Source organism: Pygocentrus nattereri, chromosome 5 (assembly GCF_015220715.1).
Source record: "Pygocentrus nattereri isolate fPygNat1 chromosome 5, fPygNat1.pri, whole genome shotgun sequence".
In the NCBI taxonomy this organism is placed as follows: Eukaryota; Metazoa; Chordata; class Actinopteri; order Characiformes; family Serrasalmidae; genus Pygocentrus; species Pygocentrus nattereri.
The window spans coordinates 24338362-24357353 of record NC_051215.1 but is presented as its reverse complement, the minus strand read 5'-3'; the positions used below and the strand labels follow the sequence as shown (position 1 = coordinate 24357353).

General features: G+C 38.8%; 1 protein-coding gene across 4 annotated transcripts; it reads right to left on the bottom strand.

Moving 5' to 3' along the window:
- Positions 1-9660: 9660 nt before the first annotated feature.
- Positions 9661-18652, bottom strand: si:ch73-52p7.1 (uncharacterized protein LOC100321084 homolog). 4 transcript variants are annotated; one of them, XM_037538412.1, is made up of 4 exons: positions 18468-18652; positions 14604-14977; positions 13607-13884; positions 9661-10253 (listed from the first exon to the last, which is right to left on the bottom strand). In XM_037538412.1, exons 3-4 carry the CDS (start codon positions 13796-13798, stop codon positions 9816-9818), a joined length of 630 nt encoding a protein of 209 aa, XP_037394309.1. In that variant the 5' UTR covers positions 13799-13884; positions 14604-14977; positions 18468-18652; the 3' UTR covers positions 9661-9815. The 4 variants fall into 4 exon arrangements, with proteins under 4 accessions (XP_037394309.1, XP_037394308.1, XP_017549607.1 ...); XM_037538411.1 differs by having other exon boundaries at positions 13607-14686; positions 14824-14977; XM_017694118.2 differs by having other exon boundaries at positions 14824-14977.
- Between the last annotated feature and the right edge of the window lie 340 nt (positions 18653-18992).

The window sequence follows — 18992 nt, the reverse complement described above, 5'->3', positions numbered from 1 at the left end:
TTTGAATAGTTTTTAATATGAATTGACTTACTATGTCAAAATAAATCATCATTTAACAGCCCATTATTTTGACGCGTCATTTTCTCAATGAAGTCAATATTTGGAGAACATAAAGCATTATTTCAACACATTAAGCCAATAATTAGAAAGACTAATACAATATTTTGACACACTGCTGCCAGAAACAGAGCAGGAGAAAAACAGAGCATTGTTTCTCCTCCGTCTGTCAGGAGTGGACGAACACAGTTTCCCTGAGGCTGAGAAAATCTCCAGATCATAAAGAAGCTCTGCAACAAAAACTCTCCAGAACAGACGCGCTAAAGAGCCATTTAACACTCCTCACAGTGCAGACACACAGCTGGAGATCTAGATTAGTGTGAGTCTCTAACAGTGAAGTCTCTGGAGTACATAATCACCGTATATCTAGAACATGTGGAACTGCTTGGTATCTTGAACAGGCTCTCCTCTGATAGTGTGTTGAAGCTGGCATTAGTTCAGTTCTACTCTATGATAAAATACAAACATAAAATGTCTTCTAAAGCTGATTTTGCATGTCTTCGATATGATTTGGTTTGGTTTGAATGGTCTGTTTTGTTTTATTTCCTTCTTTTAAAATGATCCATCTGCTGTATTCTCCAAAATAGTAACTTTACAAGAGAAGGAAAAACATGCTTTCCTTTCAATGTAAGTCAATGGAACCAGACTTTTTGTCCAAGTAATTCTGGGCCATTTATTTTGGGCCAATGATCCATGAAATTTACACACAGTGTAAAGGGCAACAGGCAGTTTCAAATCATGTAAAAACTGAAAAACGACAAAAATAGAGATGCAAGGTTTTCTTCTGAAACTTAATCAGTCTCTCTCTCTCTCTCTCTCTCTCTCTCTTTCTCTCTCTCTCTCTCTCTCTCTCTCTCTCTCTCTCTCTCTCTCTCTCTCTCTCTCTCTCTCTCTCTCTCTCTCTCTGAGTTTCAACCACCATGTAGCTTCATGCTGTACAAAGCTGTGCAAACCTCATCTGCATAAACCGAGCCTCCTGCTGCTGCTGCATAAACTCAAACTAATCTAATGAACCATTGCTCCACCTGTTTTCCCCGCTTATACTAACGCTGTTTGTTGTCCGGTGTGGTCCAGAGGAGGATGGATTTTTCTTGGTTGCTCTCAAGGTTTCTTCCTCCTCTTAGGGAGTTTTTCCTTTCAACTGTCGTCATTAGCAACGCTCATGGGGGCTTGGACCTCTAGTTTTCTGTAAAGCTGCTTTGTGACAACACCTGTTGTAAAAATGCCATATAAATAAACTTGGACTTGATATATATATATATAGAACAAAACCTCGTATCTCCATTTTTGTCATTTTTCAGTTTTTGACATTATTTGAAAGTATCCGTGGTCCTATAGATTTTCTGTAAATTTCATGGTGAATGGACCAACAGAAATGACCCAAAATTACTTGTCTGTTTCCACTGACTTACATTAAAAGTAAAGTAAGTTTTTTTCCTTCTCCTGTAAAGTTGGCATTTTATAGATCCAACAACAGCGATATATTGCTTATTAATAAAACTGAAAATGTTTAGATTTTCAGGTACTTTTGACGAATATGCATGAATACAGAAATTCTTAGTATTCTGGAATTTTGTGAAGGAATTCTGAGATCATTTAAATAGGAATGATGTATCTGCTTGAGGGAAAAGTGACTCTGGACAGATTAATACTGCACCGAATCTCCTTCACAGTATGAACCCACTGCATTCTTGTATAGGAGGTTTTCTACCTCTGCATGTCCTGAATGATCCCCACTGCATGACGAAACACTGCCTCCCCCTTGTGGATGATATCTGACAAGCAGCTCAAGCTGAGCAGAGTCTGCTTCTGGTTGTAAACTATACATGTGGTATTATTCTATACAGCCAAAACAGTTTCTGAGATACTCAGAATTCTGAGATTTACAATGATTTATTTTTAGAGAATCTGTACTTGCTCAAGCTCTGCAATGATTTAGGTATCAGGATGGTAGACTGTACACTCACCATTCATTCTATTAGACACAGCATCGGACCTCAAGGCCACTGCTGACTGGTTGTTATCCGGGTGGTGGTCCACTCTCAGCACAGCAGTGACACTGACATGCTAGTGTCTGTGGTGTGTGGTACGAGGAGTGTGGAATCGGGCCTGAATTGCAATAATTTTGATCAAGAAGTCAAAACATACACTGTCCGTCAGTGTCTGGTCAATGTATTCAGTATATAGATAAATGGAAAAATATATGGTCTTATATTTTTATACCGGCATGACCCTGAGGGAGAAGCAGCTTAGAAGATGTGTGTGTGGGTGTATATTTATGTATATTTGAAATATATGTCAAATACTCTATATTGCCAAAAGTATTCCCTCGTCTGCCTTCACATTCACATGCATATGAACTTCAGTGACATTCCGTTCATAGGGTTTAATATGATGTTGGCCCACCCTTTGCACCTATAGCATCTTCAACTCTACTGGGAAGGCTTTTCACAAGGGTTAGGCATGTGTTTATGGGAATTTTTTCCAGAAGAGCATTTGTAAGGTCATTCACTGATATTGGATGAGAAGGCCTGGCTCACAGTCTCCGCTCTAATTCAACCCAAAGGTGTTCTATCCTTTTGAGGTCAGGACTCTGCGCAGGCCAGTCAGGTTCTTCCACACCAAACTCGCTCATCAATGGACCTTGCTTTGTGAACACGTCTCCACTGCTCGAGAGTCCAGTGGTGGCGCTTTACACCACTGCATTTGACACTTTGCATTGCGCTTGGTGACGTAAGGCTTGGATGCAGCTGCTCGGCCATAGAAACTTATTCCATGAAGCTCTCTACGCTGTTCTTGAGCTGATCTGAAGGCCACATGAAGTTTGGAGGTCTGTAGTGATTGACTCTGCAGAAAGTTGCCGACCTCTGCGCACTATGCGCCTCAGCATCCGCTGCCCCCTCTGTCATTTTACGTGGCCGACCACTTCGTGGCTGAGTTGCTGTCGCTCCCAATCGCTTCCACTTTGTTATAGTACCACTGACAGCTGACTGTGGAATATTTAGTAGTGAGGAAATTTCACGACTGGACTTGTTGCACAGGTGGTGTCCGATCACGCCACCATGCTGGAATTCACTGAGGTCCTGAGAGCGACACATTCTTTCACTAATGTCTGTAGAAGCAGTCTGCAGGCCTAGGGGATTGGTTTTGCACACCTGTGGCCATGGAAGTGATTGCAACACCTGAATTCAATGATTTCACATTGAAGTTCAGCTGCATTATGAATGTGACTTCAAACGCAAAAAAATTGAATTTTTTATTTCAATATCCCAAATTTTTTAAAGAAAAAGGGTGAAAGGCAGGAAAGACCATGGACAGCTTTTCAGTCCATCGCAGGGCACATTATTAACATGGATTATATATTTCTTTCCAGCATTTGTGTTTAGCCAATGAAATTACTTTGGGGGTGGAGTCTAGGCGAGGCACCTTCTGTTTAACTGATCATAGACACCTGTATTTGTGCCTGACAACTGGGCCTGTACTGTACAGTAGGGTGCGAAAGTTTTAAGCATCTAAGCAAACTTTTAAACAATTTATCCCAGAAGTGAGTTTATCACAACATACATTAGAATAAAGTCACATTCATAATTCAAATAAAGATAGAAACAATAAAAAGTAACAAGAATTTCTTGGTCCATATTCTTGACACCTTCACAGCCACCACAGAAACTTGCTAATATCATCAATTACATCATGAGCACAATTTACTGAAGCACTGATTGGCCACTACATTTAGTTAAAAATACTGTGCTTCCTCGAGGAGAGATCTGAAAATGGTTAAACAAACAGACTAAGATCCAGAAAATTACTATTTTATATATATATATATATATATATATATGTGTGTGTGTGTGTGGGGGGGGGGGGATCATTATTAATTAATATTCTATAAATTTTGTTTATTCAAATATTAACACTTTTCTCAGCAAATAAACTGATTTTGAAAATGTGTCTATGGGTGCCAATGACTTTTGCACAGTACTGTATATACACCTTCTTTTAGCTCATGTGTATTATGCGCTAAAGACGGCACAAGCTGCTATATGTAGGCAAATTTTAATGGTTCAGTTAGGACATGTCAAAACAACAAACATACTAATTTGAAGATGCTTTGCTTTGGAGAGTTTTTTTTTCTCAGACACACAAACACTATACTTCCAAAGGTTTGTAAACCTGCTCCTCAAATGAAGGGTATTAATAGAGAGTTTGTCCTCTACTGCAGTAACAGCCTCTGCTCTACACAGGATGTTGAACATTGCTGGAAGGATTCAACTGCATTCATCCACAAGATTATTAGTGGGGTCAGGTACTGATGGTGGATGATCTGTTCTGGATCACTCCAGCTAATCGCTTTTTCTCAAATCATTTTGCTCTTTTGTTGTTTTGCTGTCCAGTGTGGCCCAGAGGAGGATGGGTTCCCCTTTTGAGTCTTGGTTCCTCTCAAGGTTTTTTCCTCTTGATTTTAGGGAGTTTTTCCTTGCCACTGTAACCATTGGTGATGCTCATGGGGGCTTGGACCTAGCTGCTCAACAGTGTCCCATTCTATGTCAGTATTTATCAATAGTAATGATACAAGCTTTGTGCATACAGTTTAACACCTGTATCAGCGATGAGTGAAGAGCTGTCTGGATACTTTTGGACACATAGCGTATAAAACCAGCGCTGCAGCACAGTGTGCCTATCATGTCAACATGTGAGGCAGCGTTATATGAGTCTTCATTTAGAGCCAGTAGTAGTAATAGTGCAGACATTTCTTATGACAACAAAAAGACAAATATAAGCACTCCATTTATCCATTTACAGAGGGGTAACAAGTATTCAGACATGTTTATTTGTGTTATTTGACATACTTGCACTGCATATATCCACTTCAAAGTTAGACACATAATGTGATTTGACTTTATACTTATTAATATAAACAATAAAGTTTTTATTCATATGTAGAAAATCAACATTTTAAAATAAAACTAAATTAATAGGTAACAATATTCAGAAACTATATTAAAAGCCTATCACTGTCACACAAAAAACCTTGTGTTTCTATCTTTGTCATTTTTGACTCTTTTTTTCATATCCCTTGAAATCTACTGTTACCTTTTGCCTTGGGTTAACATTTTGTAATGAATGGATCTACAGAAATGGTCCAAAACTGCTTGGAGGAAAAAAGCTGGCTACATTAACTTCGATTACAAGTTAAGAATGTTTTTCCTTCTCCTGCAAAGTTACAGCTGTAAAGATAGTACAATGACATGTACATGTTTCATAAAAGTGAATCAAGTTCTAGATATTAAAGCTGCACTTTGTAAATTTAGCAAATTTGAGGAACTGGCGACCTCTCTGGTGGAAATATGTAAATGCACAAAACCTGCAGAAGAACATTTTGTAACCTGGTGAAGAATCCAAACCCAAACTTAACCAGGGGACCAGCCGTATGTCTGGAGAAAAGAAGTTTGTTTGTGCACAGGTACCAGACACCTAGCCAGCCCATAAGACATTGGGCTCAGTTTTATTGCATGAACTGATGCCACGATTAGGCTCAAACTATACATGACAAGTGACAGGTCTGATAGACATGAACATGTAGGGATAAACAAGAATAGACAGATGAATGTTCTAAATACAGTCACAGTACAGGCACACAATACTGAATATAATGACATACAAAACAACAGTAAACACATTGCAGAGCAGTACATTTCTACATTGGGTTGTGCTGCAGACCCCTTCTCCAAGTCGAATTATCTGAGCTGCTCTTCTTCATAACTGAGGGAAAAATATGAATATTACCTGCTTCACCACAGATAACCGATAACTAGCTCACTACAGCTGGGTAGCAAATGTATCTATTAGCTATAAGCCTCCACTCAGTCAGATATCTATTTAAGTGGTTGGTGTAGTGTAGTGGGTAACACCTCTGCCTTCTACGCTGTAGACTAGGGTTCAATCCCTCACCTGGGTAAGCCCCCTACACTATACCAATAAGAGTCCTTGGGCAAGACTCCTAACAGTGCATTCGCCTACTTGTGTAAAATGATCAAATTGTAAGTCACTCTGGATAAGAGCGTCAGCCAAATGCCATAAATGTAAATGTAATATTTAAGCAATGTTGGCCAAGTCTATTTTATATTGGTTGAGTTTATGAAAGAAGACAGACAGTAGCACTGAAAATGATCTGTGAATGGCTAGCTAGGTTCATCAAACAATAGAGGATGAACTGTGAAGCACAAACAGGTACCATTAGTACCAAAGTAAAATTAGCCAGCTAATGTTAGTTATATGGCTAAAACAACTTAACAGTTCTATTCCACAACAGTATAATCGGTCCCACTTTATATTAAGTGTCTCTAATACCTGTGTAGTTACACATGTATAACATATGCAACAACACTGTAGCTACTGATGATGTGACAGACAGGTTACAGAAGTACAGCCTGTGTAATTACAGGGTATCATCTTCAGTTTTACCTTATGCAATTACACAATCTTTTTGATACACCACAGATCAGAAGTCTTTTGTCAGTAGTTAATGGAAGTATGTTTTATGTAACATTGCATTATTACTGTTATTGTAACATTGCATTATTACTATTACATTATTACTGTTATTATTACATAATTACTGTGTAATAACTGTGTTGTAACATGGTAATCTAATCACATTGATTAATAGCACTCTATAACTACATTGTACATTCATAACAACTACACAGGAACTTTCCTGTAGTGCAGTGTTAATGTTACACTTTAACATAAGTGGACAGGTCCTGTGTAGTTGTTATGTAGCTACTGTGTAATAATGGAGTGGTAATATAGACATTGCTTTGGGTTTAATGCAACACAATTAATGTCATAACAGTTACATTATAAGATGAATGTACATTCTGAAAACAACTGCTGTTCCAGTCTGATTACAAATGTAATTACATTTGTGTTATTACCCTTGTGTAATTACATGAGATGATAGGTTGTTAAGGCACACTTGTGTAATTACATGAGGCAAAACTGAAGTTGATACACACGTGAAATTACATAAGGTGTATGTCTGTAATCCATCTGTAAAAGTGACTAAATCATTAGTAGTTACAGTGTTGTTCCATATGTTATTCACATGTAACTACACAGTTATGAGAGACACATAATATAAAGTGGGGCTGTATAATCTGGCTGTCTTTTTTTGATAGCTAGCTAGCAAATAACCAATATAACTTACCTGTCCAGCAAGAAAAAAAGCTGAATTAGCTCTGGAGTCCCTTCAGGTCACAAAGCTGTGGCCACCTCTGAAACGTCAGTGGTGATCCTGGTCTTAGCTCAAGCTCTGTCGCTCTCCCTTTTAGCTTGCTGAACTGCACTACTTTGTCAAAATGTCCTGCCGTCGCACATTTTGCAGACAGCTCCAGACATAAAAGCTCTAGGTAAGATATTTTGATAGCAAAACCTTATCAAAAAAATACTATCAGCATTAAAACCACAAAGCTGAAGTTAACATTTTATTTGCCAGCTTATTGTTTGAGTTTTCCTGTGCCACCTTTTGGAGTCTGTCCGTATGACATCAATACGTAAAGACGTCTGAAAATCTCCTGCAAAATCTGACCTGACAGCTCCGACTTGTGACTATTTCTGGCTTTACAGGGAGAATTCCAGCAGCAACTCAGAATGGCAAGTTCCTTTAGTTTTAACAAACAGATCTTACACAGTGCAGCTTTAATGCTGTAATAAACTGCTCTCAGACTACAAATAACACTTGGTGTCATTATAAAAGACACTGCCGTTGTTTGAGAAGATTTCACACAACAAGTAGCAATGATGTTGAAGGTGGAGAAGCTTCCTAAAGTTCTCATGGACAACGTTATTAAAGAAACACATGAACCAAAAAAGATATGGAGACATAGCAAAGACCTTATCCCTAACATCCCTAAGACAGGAATGTTCCCTGTCAGTACAACTGCTTCAGTCATAATCAAGTGGGAAGTTCATGGGGCAACCACTAATCGTCCCTGGACAGATGTGCCATGCAAGATGTCTCTCAGACTACTGATAAGGAAGGAAAGACAGAAGCCAGCAGCCATTTGAAAAGGGTTGCAGGATGACTTGCAAGCAGCAGGAGGAACAGTTACCCAGAGAACACGAAGCAGTGAACCGCACTGTAATCATCTTAATAATAATAATAATAAATTTAATTTAAAAGCGCCTTTCTCGACACTCAAGGACACTGTACAAAATGTAGGGTTATAAGGAAAAAAAAAAAAAACATCAACAGAGAGAGTAGGCTAATTTGAACAGGTGAGTTTTAAGACTTGATTTGAAAAGAGGAAAAGAGTCAATGTTACGGATGTCAGGTGGGAGGGAGTTCCAGATTTTGGGAGCAGAGCGGCTGAAAGCTCTGCACCCCATGGTAGTCAGACGAGCAGAAGGTACAGAGAGATGAATGGAAGAGGAGGATCTGAGCGAGCGAGTAGAAGTTTGGAGAAGATTTGACAGATAAGGGGGGGCAAGATTATGTATGGCCTTAAATGTGTGGAGGAGAATTTTGTATTTGATCCTATATTTCACAGGGAGCCAGTGGAGCTGTTGAAGGACAGGTGTAATGTGACGGAATGAAGGAGTTTTAGTGATAATACGGGCAGCTGCATTCTGAACCAGCTGAAGCTTATGGAGGGATTTATGAGGAAGGCCAAAGAGAAGAGAATTACAGTAGTCAATGCGGGATGTAACAAGACTATGAACTAGAATAGATGCAGTATGGGGGGTGAGGGAAGGGCGTAGATGATTCATGTTACGCAGATGGAAATACGCAGACCGGGTTACATTACTAATGTGAGAGCGGAAAGATACAGTTATCTAAGATGACACCCAAGCTCTTAACCTGAGGTGAGGGGGAGACTAATGTACTGTCAATTTGGATAGAGGAAATATCCACTTTTGATAATCTTGGTTCTTATAACCCACGCAGAACTCCTCTGATCAAGAAGAAGCACAGCGATGCACATCAGAGTATTGGGGCATTACATGTCATTGAAGGAAAAAATGAATAGAGTGAAATTCCAGGAGATATTAGTGGAGAATTAAATAGAATATAACATTAGATGAATCTTAAAGGGCTTGTATGGTCTAGCCAGTCAATGGAAATTTATGGAGGATTTTGAAATTGAGAGTCCATCAGGGGGACCCTCGTGACCTTGGGGAACTGAAGATGGTTTACCAAGAGGAACGGGCCAAAACTGAATCATAGTGCTGCAAAATGCCAATTATTTCAAACCTGTAACTGCCAACAGGTTTATGACATGCACTAACGTTATACAGTTGCCTTTCATGACAGAAATGGTCCAAAATTACATTGAAAAGAAAAATCATCTATTTACTTCCACTAAAAGTAAAGAATGTTATTCCTTGTCCTGTAAAGTCACCTTTTTGGAGATGAGGTTTTGTTCCAACAGCAGCGATATCTTTGCTTGCTTGTGAATACTTTGTGTTCATTTAGACGCACAAAGACAGAAGACATATTTAAATTTGAAGTGGATGTGTGCACTGGACATTTATTAAATAACAAAAACAATACTGACCGAATACTTGTCCCCCATCCCTCTCCTCACCCACCCCCTGTAAAGAAACTGTACCATTTGCATAAATTAATAATGTCGACCATCTGTCCATCCTCCGATATCCTGAGAATCTTTTCCCAAGACTCGCACAAACTGTGAACATGAAACACAAGCGAGGGAGGAAAGTCAGCTCCAGAAACGATAACATCCAAATGCCACTCAATAGACAAAAGTCACAAACATTCTGGTCATCTCTGGAAGCCCTTCATGAGACATAAATACGTTGGGAAAGGACATCATGCCCTTGCTGTCCACCTCGGTTTTCACTGTGTAGGCTTTAAGCTCGGCCTTCCCCGCCAACACAGCTGTGTGAATGACAGCTATCCTCGCTTCCTCATGGTACGGTGCTCCCACTTCCCTCCCCAGCACCACGTCATGGATCTGTCCAGGCCTCAAGAATGGATACGACACACTCAGCCTCTCCAGCCTCCGCACAACAAAGTGGTCGAGGGGTGGCAGCTCTTCCTCGGTCGGGTCGCACTTGACCAGCACCAGGTGCCGAACCTCTGAGTTGTTCAGTAGCCGTGCCACGTTGAGTGGTGATGTGTACCACACAGTCAACCGCTTGTATTGCAATGTGCCGGGTCCTTCGGCCTGCTGGGGTGGGGGGGTTCAGAGACAGTTATTTATGACTGATATGATCAATGTTTTCCCATCTCTCTTTATCACTTTAAATACAATTAAATAGGCTGAGTTTGTTGCTGTGGCTTTTAGACTGATATATGTAAATGAGCTCTGTTCTGTCCAATAGAAAATGATCCGATCAAGATTTTATTTTTCTCTGTGATATCTAGATACAGCTGAACAGCCTCTCCCACTTGTCAGGACTTCAGGAACTGAGCAGAAGGCTTTACACATTAACTACCAATTTAATATAGAATCAACCCAAAGGCTGAAAGCCATATTGTAAAACAAAGTCACTGTAGGCCTTCTGGAAGTTCTAGATACATCACTGTTAGTATGAGTGGTTGTCTGGTCAATGTGTTCCAGTCATTTGTTAGGAATGGAAAACAACAGCAGTTCTATGCTAGGACTCTTTCTTGAAAGGCACATTCCCATTTCACCCCTTGCCCCTACCCGTCTGTTTTGCACATTCATGTCTAGAGTTAGAGTGTCCCAATTTTTGCTGAGATAGAGGGGTAGGGCGAAGAGTTAGGGCTACCTGGCCCTCCAAACGAAGGCTTTTCAGAGCCAATAAAAGAAAAACCAGCAAGATGGCTGCATAAGCAATCAAAGAAACGCTCATATGTGAGTAAAAAAGTTACAATAACCGTAGTATTATCTTAGTTTAAGGTGGGTTTGATTAATTATGGTTCTTTTCTTCATAAAGAAGTCATTAGTAGTATAAAAATAAAATGTCAATGGTATTATGCTGATGTCTCAGTAGCTAGCTAGCTAACTTTTTGGCTGGATCCTCAGGCTTCAGCAGCAGCAACTGCAACAACTGCTGCTCCACTGAAGGTGAAACTGGAAAATCCAAACAAGAAGCTGGTGAACAGCTGACTTCAGCTTCATATTACCAAAGAACTAGGGGCGGGCAATGGTGTATCACTGTCTCTTTGAAGGTACATATTCCCTAAATGTAACTAAAGTCCAGCAGTGAGGAGCTGAACTTCACCCTCTTCTGCTGTCACTGCAGCCTGGCAGGTTGGCCTACAGAGCAGCGCTGGTTGCCTGATAATGAATCGAGGTAATTTTTTTATTTTACTTGCACATTTCGTAGGGCAAGACTTCAACCACTACCCTGTAACTCGGTTCCACCTAAAACAAGGAGTAGGGGTAAGAGTAAGAAACGGAATGGGGCCAAAGAGTAACTGTAAAACTGCTACAAGGGCAACAATATGATAATGTCTGTTACAAGTCTGAAATAAAACACATGGAATATCTTTCACACACTTTCAATGTCCATGTTTAATCTAGGATGGCCCAAAAATGTTAATATGAACTGCTTTTGGCTTAGCGCTGACATCCTACTAGAATCCCATAAGGGTGCGACCAGTAATCAGTATCTTGGGAGTTTTTTCTTGCTTGCAGTTTGACATTTATGGCCTGAACTGAAGGCCTAGTTCTGATAGCCATTGTTCTCCCCTGCATTGGGTCATAAACCTTTACTTAAACCTATAATCGCTGATTACATTGTGTACATTGTTACAATGGGAAACAGACAGGCAAAGTTAGGAAGATACCAAAATCATTAGGCTAGCTAAATAGCTAATCATGTTTTATACTTCAAAGCACTTGAACACTTTGCGTTAACAGGGTTTCAGAAACATCAACATGACTTTTCTACCTAAAAGTTACACGTGAACATTCCTTCAAGTCGTACCTTCAATTTGGAGCTTTGAAAACAAATTTGGTAGCCGAGTTTCTGACTTTACCCTTTGGTCGAGGCAGAGGGAAAGACGTTTAGTGACTAATGGTGGATTTTTGTTCTCAATTCAGTGGCCTCTACTCATGAAAGTTGCATAGAAATGAGTGCAGATTGGATCTTCCTGAATGACATACAAACCACTCCAAGTCTGATTTAGGAATAGGACAGCAAAACATGCAGTGATTTGGGTGCAACTGACAAATCTGCTTCAGACACACCCTGATTTGCCCTCAAATGCACAGAATTTACAGTAGTGTGCAAAAGCCTTAGGCACCAAAGACACATTTTTAAAATCTCTCTCTCTCTTTTTTTTACTATTATATATATATATATATATATATATATATATATATATATATATATATATATATAAATCATATAAATAATAAATAGTGATTTTCTGGATTTTAGTGTGTTTGTTTAACCATTTTCAAACCTCTCCTCGAGGAAGTCCAGTATTATATGTAGTTAAAAAGCAGCTCCTGATTTGACCAATCAGTGTGTCATTAAATTGTGCTCATGATGTAATTGATGATATTAACAGGTCTCTGTGGCGGCTGTGAAGGTGTCAAAGAAAATATGGCCCAAGAAATTCTTGTTACTTTTTATTGTTTTATGTTTATTTAAATGAATTTAGGAATGTGACTTTATTCTAATGTGTATTGTGATAAACTCACTGCTGAGGTAAATTGTTTAAAATTTGCTTAGAAGCCTAAAACTTTCACACAGTACTGTACATGAAGTGCTCCCTAATTTGTGCAAATGTTTTGACAGTGAGGCCAAAAAGTATTCAGCAGCTCTTCAGCCAGTGGTTGGTGGAGTTTGAGGTGAAGCAGGTGGTACACTGCCCCCTCCAGTCCCATACCTGAACCCCCCCAACCCCAAAACCATGTCAGAATTTCAATGTCTTTATAGTGTTAAAATTACAATGATTGAAAAATATAAAAATATAAAATATGAAATTAACAAATATGTCTTTCTCAGCTGATGGAGTGTTTATTTTTCATAAAACACTGCCTGTTTGAGCAGTAATATTACAGCATATGAGCTTCTGCAGAACTAAGTATGCTGTGTTCATACATTAGGGCAGTAGTTATTTACTGTATCAGTAGTATAAAGCCAAAGTCTTTGCAGTGAACATGTAGATGCAACATTTGTTTATAACACTGTGCACGTAAAAAAGGAAGTGCATGCACAAAAAGTGCTGTGTGCAAATTTATCAGTATTATCATTGTTATTCTTTACTGTTACTGTTAATATTATTGGTGTTATTGACAATAATTTAGATTGTTTAAGTATTAAAAGTACAGTAGACCTTATTCATCAAAGATGTGGACATAAAATGAGCCATTATGCACTGATATGCTTTCGGAAAACCCAGGCCAATGTGATACTGGCCAATAGCAGGAATCGTAATTGGGCAGTGAGGATCTTCTCCAGTCTTAGAAGTCTCAGAATGAAAGCCCTCAACAAATAAATAAAAATATATATATTACTGCAAATATTGAGAAGGAACAAATATTTGAAGGGAATTAATCGCTTGTGCCAGTGATTTATTCGTACTCTGGAGCATTCTGACCTGCTGTGGCATGGAGAGTGGGTGGTCAACGCAGTCACACTCGCTGGAATTGATGATGCTGCACGCTACCAGGTCCTGTGTGCACACACAGATGAAGGGGCTGTGCTCACGCACGCAGGCCAGCGTGATCTCTCCATGCAAAAGAGTCGGCATGACCAGACACAGGATGCAGTACAGTGCCATGAAGCCCATGTGGCCCAAAAGGGTTATCTTCAGAGGGAGCGGTGAGAGCAAAGGTCATCTAGAAAGGCCCTGTGTATGTCAGTAGGGACACAGGTCTGGGATTAAGTCAAAATAGGAAAAACACATAATAAAAAAGCATATTACACACTTTAAACTATGTAAACTACATCCTTTAAAACACCATTATCCCATATGGAAAAAAACATGTCCTAAATGTGTTTACCACGTATATCTCTGTGTGTGAAAATGGCCAAAAATGTATTTGTTAAATATATTTTTAAATGACCTCATTTGCATTTTTTCATATTTTGTATGCAATTTTAATAAATGTTACAGATGCAACTAAATATAAATGAACTGAATGAACAGAATTGACATCTGTGATCTGCATTGTACTGTACATTAACCATGTACGTCTGCAGACACTCACACAATATGTATTTCAAATAAATAATACATCAAATCATAATTGCATTTTCACAGAGTATCAACACCTACAGCACTTACTTTGTAATGCTAAAGGTTCATTTGATCACATTTAAAATCAGTGGTGGACAGTAACTGTATTTATGTAAATCTAATTCTTTACTGTACTTAAGTATTTTTTGTGTATCTGCACTGAAGTTTTTCTATTTTAGGCAACTTTTAACTTTCACTCCAGTACATTTCAAAGTCAAATCAAAGTCATTTCTTAAAATGAGCAAACTAATCTACCTGATATAGTGTGATTGTACTATTATCATGATATCATGATGATAAAATGACTTTAGTAACAAAAGCATAGAGAAATAAATGGACTAGATTTAAGATTAACTTAAGCAACTTTTCCAGTGGGGCAGTCAGGAGGTCCCATTCCTGTCTTTTCTGGTGTCCAAAATCTGCTTCTTTAGCTTTGCACTGTGGCGATGAGATAAAAAGTCATGGATGCTTAAACCCCACCACTTAGCACTATGACTACATCACACATTTGTCTCAAACCATATTAAAGGGGATGGCAGTTATGATTCATTTTTACACGGCCGTTTGTGCTTCACCGTGAGTGCAGACTCTCTGCTCAGCTCTGTGGATGCACCGTCAAAAAAGCCTCGTCCTCCTGACACTTTGAGGAATGGCCTGCTACAAGCGGCGCCATGGATGGCTGGAGCAGGACGGCATTGGCCACTTGTAACCACAGGAGGTGGGGCACTTCTGCAAACAGTAACATGTACAGTGTAAGTTCTCAGAAGAACTCTTTAGATAATGTAGTCAATAGGGTTCCTAAATTGGATTATATTGTATCTTAATATGCCTTCTCAAGCTCTTCTGCATAGAAGTGTCTGCTTTCAGAGCTCATTTAACTCTGTGAAACACCAGACTTCCTCTTGTGTCTCTGATATAGAAACGCTGACAGAAGTGAAACTCGTCTGCTGCTCAGTCTGGGCTGAGGGTAGGACTGGGCGGCTCAGCTGCCTGCATTTGTGCTATAGGCTGAGTAGACAAGCATTCAGTAACCAACTGCTTATTCTTTCTGGTCAACCAAACAGAAAACTGTCCTCAGTTTCCTGACTCATGCTAGGGTGTGTCCCCCCACATGTGCTCAAGATTTGGCTCTTGGGCTCATTTTCTTTCTCGTCTCTTTCATGTTCAGCTTCTCACAGTCCACCTCCCCTTATAAGGCACTTATGAGAAAACAGAACATAAATTTTTAATCGATTAAAGTACCTTTTAGTGCAACCAAAATAACTGGTGGTGAAAAATATCCTACACTCTTAAAAAAGATGGTTCTTCAAAGGTTCATTAGTCAAGGAAATGGATCTATAGAACCATGAACATGCAAAGAACCCTTTGCATGATTTAAAGGTTCTTTGCATCAATAAAGGATTCTTCATATTGACGAAGATCGTGCTGCAGCCTTTTTGAAAAGGGTTCTATATAGCACCAAAAAGGGTTCCATTATTGTTGCAGGCCAAAGAACCTTGTTGGTACTATATAGAACCTTTTTTGCTGAGAGTATATGTTAGATGTTCAGCGTGTTCTACAGGCAGAAAAGGTTTAAATAATGAATGGATGAAAGCTAATATTTTTCTATAATAACTTTAGAGTGAAAACAGCGCAGATTTCTGAAGTTTATCCTTTCAAACAGAACGTTTTATGTATTAGAGCAATGGTCATTTTTTATGGTAAAGAAGAAGTGATGTTACAGTTTAAATCACTGTAATTGAATTGAAACAGAAAATTAAATAAACAGTATGAATTATATGCGATGCTCTTAACTGTCTGAATGAGAATGTGAGCAGTGACAGAATAGGTACTGTATTACTAAGGTGTAATAGGTATTAAGATGCTATTACTGGTCTATAAATCACTCCATTTATTTTATATGCTGCAGCAATGTGAACCGAGCAGAACTCTCAGATCAGTAGGAACAGGCCAGTTAGTCTCGGCGAGGGTGAAGACTAAACATGGAGAAGCAATGTTTGGCTACTGTGTTGATCTTAAATGGAACCAGTTGACAGAGAACATTAGAAGAGCCCAGACACTGGACACTTTCAATCCAGCCTAAAAAAATGTTCCTAGTATAGCGCCTTTCAGCTGAGTTTAAACAAGGTTAGCATCTCTTGCCCCTTTTCCTCTGTAACAGCACTTTTTAATCCTAATAACATTTTTGCTTAGATGTTTTATTTTCTTTAAATCTACCGTTTTATAATTATGTTTGTAATTTGCTCTTCGTTTTCAAACAACTCTGTATTTTCTGATTCTGTATTTTCTCATTTGTAAAGTATTTTGAGAGACAGCAGTGAATGAAAGGTGATGCTTAAATGATCTTGGCTTGCCTTGCCAGTGTGAGCACGGGAAGTGACTGGAACTCAGCATCATGCTAAAATGCTAACATGCTAGATAATATGCTAACATTTCTTTTCTAAACAAAAAGCCATGAAAAACTGTGGGATTTTTCTCTTGTACAGCTGCCTATGGGTTTCACTATAGAGAATAGGTTATAGAGAAATAGTCAGTCATGTGTAATGAATTGCTTGTTCTGAGAAACTAACCCAACACTGTATTCAGTGGTGGACAGTAACCTAGTAAATGTAATTCATTACTGTACTTAAGTAGTTTTTTCGTGTATCTGTACTGAAGCTTTTCCATTTTGGGCGACTTTTTCTTTTCACTCCACTACATTTCAAAATCAAATATCTGACGTTTTACTCCACTACATTTTGTGAAATCTGTCATTCCTTTTGTTTTGTGTTTATAAAAACGTTACAGATGCAACTAAGTATAAATGAACTGAATGAACAGAATTGACATCTGTGATCTGCATTGTACTGTACATTAACCATGTACGTCTGCAGACACTCACACAATATGTATTTCAAATAAATAATACATCAAATCATAATTGCATTTTCACAGAGTATCAACACCTACAGCACTTACTTTGTAATGCTAAAGGTTCATTTGATCACATTTAAATCAGTGGTGGACAGTAACTGAGTAAATGTAATTCTTTACTATATAACATATAGTAAACATAACATGTCAAAATGAAAGAAGCACAAAGCAAGAACACCAATCAGGGCCCAGCGGTCACTTTGTTTTGAGCTTGTTTTGACCTGTTGGTCATACCGACCCAGTGCAGCACACAGTTCAACGTCAGTGCAGCAGCGTCAAATTTTGGGAGAGTCTGTTCAACATAAATGATGAACTAACCTAACTTTGAGTAAATAGAGCACAATATAGAAATATGTCCACATATGCAGTCGTGACTGACGTGGCTTTTTTCTCAATTTATACAAACACTTTCATTTTATAGTAAATTAGTTTGGGCTGGTTTATGTTTATGAACAGAGACCTACAGATCAACATAGTAAAGGAGCTCATTTGTGATCCTGAGTATAAAGCCAGTTTTTATTAAACTTCAACTTGGAACTAAGTTGTAAATAAATCTGAAACTGAAACTTTGCTTGTGTGTAAAAAGTGATTTCAGAGCCACTCGGTTCTCCCTGATGGAAACTGTTTACCTTCAGTGTTTTGTGCTTATGATCATTTTAATAGACGTCAGCGTCACTAATTAATGACCTTCTATTAAAAGACTGGTTTACCAAGAGAGACACTGGAGGATTTTCACCTAAAATGAGTTCATGAAGAGAGTCTTGTTATAAAAATGATAACAGGACATCAGAGCCATAATTACTCTTTTAGTACTTTTACTGTTGATACTTAAGTACATTTGAAGGCAAATACTTTTGTACTTTTATTCAAGTGGAGGTCTAAAGGGAGGAACTTCTACTTTTACTGGAGTAATATTTTACCTTAGGTGTCTCTATTTTCACGAAGTACATGGTTTGTGTGACTATATGACTCAAGCATTGTATTCTCAACATTGTCCTGAATTCCTGGTAAGCTTCATTCCATGTGTATGAATGGATTACACGGAAATACAATGAGAGGCCCAGTGAAAAGAATGCATAATATAATCCATATGAACTTTCACAACACCCTTGAGTAGTCTCGCATCTTATAATTTACATGGAATCTGCACTAACATGCCCAGAAAGCTTGACAGAAATACAGAGAGAACTTGAGATCCTCACATAAGCTCTCCTACACTCATAAGGAATAACATGTTCCCTCACTATCCAGCTGGGAATGCATTCCATTTCCATAATACAAACACAGTGATGTCAAATATACTCACAGTTGCGCTGACCAGCTTGAATGAAAGAAACAAAGGTAAAAGAACGACAGAACCTGAAAAACAAAGTGTTAAGAGAAATGTAAGAGATATGAAGGAGAAATGTCCGACACGAGTTCTTTTCCCGGTCTGAGGATCTTACAGACTGAGGAGGAATGCAGAGTTTCCAGAGAACTCAGCAGTGAATCACCAGCGCTTGCCAAAGCCACAGGCAGTGTCCTCAGCTTCTTGCTATGCGTGACCACTCGGGCCAAGCGGGAACACATTAACCACAGATGGAACAGTGTGAGGTAGTTGCTTATAAACATGAGGTCAGTGCAGGCCATTCAAAGCATCCACCCAGGCAGAAGAGCTCTGTCTCTGGATTATTGAAAGGACAATCAGAAAACATTAAAAAGTGGTGTAAAGTCACAATGTGTGAGTTTAAGAAAGGGCTCATTCTAAAACAACTGCTGTCATGTTTACAGCTGTGGTTCAGCCACACCATGAGAGAGCAGTGGAGTTGGGCCAATCTGATAAACAGGCAGC